Below are 6,000 nucleotides of genomic sequence, written 5' to 3'. Positions count from 1 at the left end.
CCTGGTTCACACAAATCGTAATTCCCGATCTTGTGGAAATTCCGTAGTGTGAACATACGCTTAGGCAAAGACAAAAAAACTAAAAACTCGTTACCCATGGTAACCAATAACAGCTCTACTTTTCATTCCTTACAGAGTTCTGATAATGGTTGTTAGGGGCAATATTATACATCTCCCTCATGTGGCTATATGGACTGTACCGGCTCGGTATTACGCCATACAGCTTCCGGGCACAAGGTGCTGCTGTGCCCTGTCCTTACACTAGAGTCTGTCACACCTATCGTGCCCTGTCGTGAGACTTTATTGATACTTGTGACAAGTAGGAGGCGTTTTAAGCATAATATAACGTTTTTTTATTCACTGTATAACAGCCAGGGGGCCACACTCCGAGGGCGCCCCCCTATGCCCAAACCCAGCACGGGCACTGACTGACTGACTGACTGCTGCCCCGCCCTAGTTCCGCCCCTCGCAGACGTATCCGTTGTAGAGTGTGTGTGGAGCCGGGCAGCCCCAGGTATCACTCCGCGGCGGGCTGCCTCTCTTGTCATAAGCGGCTAAAATAGTTCGGCTGGCGGAAGAGTACGGGCAACAGAGACTCTGCCGCTGCCGCCTGAGATGGCAGGGGAGCAGCGGGCAGGAGGCAGAGGAGAGGCCGGGGATCCGCCTGAGGCCCCTGTGCGGGTCCTGCAGAGCCTGAGAGTGAAGATCTGTGAGTATAGCCGAGCTGTGCCAGCTGTGGACATCCATTCACTGCTGCTATAGACTTGTATTGTGCGGTATGTGTGCGGTACCTGGGGATGGGAGCACTAGTGCAACTTTGTGTGCCCGGGCCAGAGAACTAGTGGGTAAACAACAGTTCACACACATGCGGGGGCTCCTCATACATTCCGGGGTCCAGCACTCTGTATACTCTATATACTCTACCTGTATATTAGATAGCTAGGGAGAGGGACAATAATAGGAAGAGTAACAAAGAATAAGTACATAGGATACTTGCTGATATTGGTTATGATATAGAGCTGTGTTTCCCAAACTGCGTGCCTACAGCTGTTGCAAAACTACAACTCCCAGCATGCCCAGACAGCCGAAGGCTGTCTGGGCATGCTGGGAGTTGTAGTCTTGCAACAGTTGGGAAGCACTGATCTAGAAGAGCGGATTTTCCAGTTCAGTACTGGACAGTCCTAAACCAATGCAACTCACATTTAGTTCTACTACACACGTTTATTTATGTAGATAAAAACCAAAAATTGGCACCGCACTCCAAAGGATTCAAAAAAACCCCGAGAGAAACGTATTCACACATGGCAAAAAAACAGCAACGTTTCAGCTCATAAAGAGCCTTTTTCATGCTTGAAAAAGGCTCTTTATGAGCTGAAACGTTGCTGTTTTTTTGCCATGAGTGAATACATTTCTCTCGTTTTTTTGAATCCTTTGGAGTGCTGTGCCAATTTTTGGGGTATATATTAGAGATGAGCAAACTTAGTCAATTCGATTCGTCACGAACTTCTCGGCTCGGCAGTTTGATGACTTATCCTGCATAAATTAGTTCAGCTTTCAGGTGCTCCGGTGGGCTGGAGACTCTTTCCTAGGACTGTATCCACCTTTTCCAGCCCACCGGAGCACCTGAAAGCTGAACTCATTAATGCAGGATAAGTCATCAACTGCCGAGTCGAGAAGTTCGTGACGAATCGAATTTACTGTAAGTTCGCTCATCTCTAGTGTGTGTGTGTGTGTGTGTGTGTGTGTATATATATATATATACATATATATATTGTGTATAGATTAGGCCCGAGCCATAGCTTCACCCTAAGTAGCCTCCATATAGGTCACTGAGTGAGAGAGATGTGATACAGCGCAGCCCCTGTGGATGGAGCCTTCCATACAGAATTCTCCAACCTCCGTCTGGATGTTCCGATGGCTTCTTGCCTCGGAAGAGTCCTCGCTGTAACCTATAGATCTGACTTTAAAGTGATTTACAAGCCTAGCAGTTATGAGCATGAGGACACGTAAGTGTAAAATATACTCGCGTATATACACCTGCACGTAAATACACTCTACACCAGCGGACGTTTTATGCATCTTTTATTTCTTTGTAAACTTTAGATTTACTGCCGTATACTATGGCTGATTTTATTGTCTACAGCTTATAATGAAGTAACTTTTAGGCAATGTAGTTTTATTGTTAGGTTTATATTGTATCTATTATCTTATCTATCTCGTATTTATCCGGCTAATGGTCATCTTATTCATCATGTATGTATTGCATATATCTGTCTCAAATCTACTGTATCAGGCGTCTTGTCTCATTTCTATCTTATATCGGTCTATCGTATAGATCTACCATCTTATGTCCTGTCTCATGTTTTTATTATCTAGGACATATTTTAAATGTATCTATTCTCTTATCTCATATTTTCTCTTATCTACCATCTGTTATAGCTGTCTGATATATCTATCTATCTATCTATCTACCTATCTACCATCTATTATAGACAAAGGTCAGGTGTGTATATAAGGTGTCTTGGATGTTCCAGATCCTGCCATGCTTACTGAATTGTTCACACAGAGGCATATTCACAGTGTAGGGTCCGTCCCAATGAGGCCACCTTATCGCGGTGGGACGGCCCAAGCTATTTGACCGCCGGCGGAGACAAATTTGCGAGCGAAGTGCCTCACTATTTCATAGTTTCACATTTGCATCTATTACACCATAGCTGTATAGCTCTCCATGTTTTAACTGCATATTCATGTTTCACCTATATCCTTGTGCTGGCAGTGTGCTGCTGCATTCTTCTGTTGCTGTACCATCTATTATAGCTGTCTGGTATCTCTCTACCATCTATTATAGCTGTCTGGTATCTCTCTACCATCTATTATAGCTGTCTGGTATCTCTATCTATCTATCATCTATTATAGCTGTCTGGTATCTCTATTTATCTATCATCTATTATAGCTGTCTGGTATCTATCTATCTATCATCTATTATAGCTGTCTGGTATATCTATCTATCTATCTATCTATCTATCATCTATTATAGCTGTCTGGTATATCTATCTATCATCTATTATAGCTGTCTGGTATCTCTATCTATCATCTATTATAGCTGTTTGGTATCTCTATCTATCATCTATTATAGCTGTTTGGTATCTATCTCTCTATCATCTATTATAGCTGTCTGGTATCGTTATCTATCATCTATTATAGCTGTCTGGTATCTCTATCTATCATCTATTATAGCTGTTTGGTATCTCTATCTATCATCTATTATAGCTGTTTGGTATCTCTATCTATCATCTATTATAGCTGTCTGGTATCGTTATCTATCATCTATTATTGCTGTCTGGTATCGTTATCTATCATCTATTATAGCTGTCTGGTATCTCTATCTATCATCTATTATAGCTGTTTGGTATCTCTATCTATCATCTATTATAGCTGTTTGGTATCTCTATCTATCATCTATTATAGCTGTCTGGTATCGTTATCTATCATCTATTATTGCTGTCTGGTATCGTTATCTATCATCTATTATAGCTGTCTGGTATCGTTAGCTATCATCTATTATAGCTGTCTGGTATCGTTAGCTATCATCTATTATAGCTGTCTGGTGTCTATCTCTCTATCATCTATTATAGCTGTCTGGTATCATTATCTATCATCTATTATAGCTGTCTGGTATCATTATCTATCATCTATTATAGCTGTCTGGTATCGTTATCTATCATCTATTATAGCTGTCTGGTATCGTTATCTATCATCTATTATAGCTGTCTGGTATCTCTATCTATCATCTATTATAGCTGTCTGGTATCTCTATCTATCATCTATTATAGCTGTCTGGTGTCTATCTCTCTACCATCTGTTATAGCTGTCTGGTATCGTTATCTATCATCTATTATAGCTGTCTGGTATCTATCTATCTATCATCTATTATAGCTGTCTGGTATCTATCTCTCTACCATCTATTATAGCTGTCTGGTATCTCTATCTATCTATCATCTATTATAGCTGTCTGGTATCGTTATCTATCATCTATTATAGCTGTCTGGTATCTCTATCTATCATCTATTATAGCTGTCTGGTATCGTTATCTATCATCTATTATAGCTGTCTGGTATCTCTATCTATCATCTATTATAGCTGTCTGGTGTCTATCTCTCTACCATCTGTTATAGCTGTCTGGTATCTATCCTCTGTGACTCTCATAACGGGGCTGTCTCAAATCTACTTTTATCAATAGTCTTATTTGTCTCATATCTAATCTATCTATCTCATATCTATTCTATCATCTTATCTGATCACACAAGCTACAGATCTTGACTTGTTGTTATATGTAGATACAAACGCTAGCCGAGAAGGAGGAGATTGAGGATGAGAAGAATGGATCAATTCTTTACAGTCCCTAGACAAAACTTGGGATTTGCCTTGGGAGACAGATAGGCTTTTTAGGAAAAAGCTAGCCGACATTTTGTCCAATGCAAGTTCACCCAGATCTTCTGAGCCCACAATCCGTCTAGCATTCATCAGTTGGCTTGGCTTGACTTGACCATTGGGCAGGGGTGGCAACTGTTAAAGGAAAACGATCCTCCCGTTCACCCACACTAAACCCAATACACTGGGTTATAGTGCGGGCGAACAGAAGACCGATGTGGGGTCTCTGAATAACATGCGTACCTTCAGTCTGGTGCCCGGTCCATCTGAAGGTCTGCTTCTTTATTTTGCAAAATGCACACTGGAGGTGAGCCCACCGGGGGGGATTTGAATATTCATGGACGCTGGTCACATGAGAACTCAGTAGGCGCAAGTGCTCACGTGACAAGCGCAACATGAATATTTAAATTCACCTGGTGGGCCCACCTCCTGTGCGCAGTACACCAAAAACTAGATGAACGTTTTCCTTTACAGAATTAGTCTGTTGGCATGGTAAATAGATCTGTGATCCACCTCTGACCATCACAGATGTCCTAGACTCTCCTAGACTTTGTAAACATAAATTGGATGTTGGGGCAGATATTGTTCAGGTAGTAATGATGGACGTGATGTTGCTCTTCACTGTCGGACCAGAGGAGAAACACATGGTCTGTGTATCGCCAGCACATGTCTGAAGTGGTGGGACACGTAAACGTGTGTCTCATCAAGCACAGTTGCATACACATTTGCATATGTGGGCGCCAGGTTGGTCCCCATGGCAGTTCCCACTATTAGCATATAATAAAGATCATTAAAAGGAGATAAGTTGTTAGAAAAAATTCTAGCAATGCAGTAATGAATTCACATTTACTAGGAGGAAAATCTGATTTGGTTGTCTGACAGCTAGTATGACTTGGTTATGGTGGGAAGATGTATAAAGACTAGAAGGTACCGGAATGATGGTATTGGGTACAGAGATGTCTTAAAGTTTTTTTTAAATAAATCTACCGTGCCTTTTAGAAAGGATCTAATGTGTGTGGCATAAAAACATAAGATGTGATCAAGGGAAATAGGTGACTGGCCTGGTTATAGATTCCCTCTCAGAGACAATCTGTGTACTTGGAGGGTCAACAAGGGATTGATGGGTCTTTGGAAGCAGATTTAAAACTGGGGTGATAAGGTGTGTGACAGACAAATGCAATGGTTTGGCTATCAAGGTCTCCTTCAAGGCCTGATCTGGTGGATTTAATTTTCCTCTCATCGTCTTTCCTTGGGTCGCTACTTAAAAGCAGATGGGTACCTGTATCTGGCAATTGACGTTCTGCTTCCCGAATATATTTACTTCAATCCATGATTACAACCGCTCTGACTTGGTGAATTTCACCACCAGGTTGTGATTTTGGATCAGGTCATTTAGTGCTTTCAAGCCTGTTTCATATTGGGATGCATTGTTATGTGTTCTGATCTTACCAATGCCTTTATGTACTGATTGACAATAAGGGATTAAAACACACACATATACATAAGGTTAAAAATTGCTAGGCACACGTGAATCAAAGTCAGACAATTTGAAACAATCAGTATCAAATG

At 41.4% G+C, this 6,000-nt stretch overlaps 1 protein-coding gene across 1 annotated transcript in view; it reads left to right on the top strand.

Annotated features, from left to right (window-relative positions):
• Nucleotides 1-261: 261 nt before the first annotated feature.
• RASA2 (RAS p21 protein activator 2) overlaps nt 262-6,000 on the top strand; it is a 132,409-nt gene continuing 126,670 nt past the window's right edge. The window contains exon 1 of the mRNA XM_056564468.1: nt 262-709. Coding sequence (XP_056420443.1) covers nt 616-709 — 94 coding nt within the window. The 5' untranslated portion in view covers nt 262-615. The remainder of the gene's footprint in view (nt 710-6,000) is intronic.

The sequence above is a fragment of the Hyla sarda genome, chromosome 3, assembly GCF_029499605.1.
Source record: "Hyla sarda isolate aHylSar1 chromosome 3, aHylSar1.hap1, whole genome shotgun sequence".
Classification (NCBI taxonomy): Eukaryota; Metazoa; Chordata; class Amphibia; order Anura; family Hylidae; genus Hyla; species Hyla sarda.
Note: the sequence above shows the minus strand (reverse complement) of the source record. Positions and strands in the feature narration are given on the sequence as shown.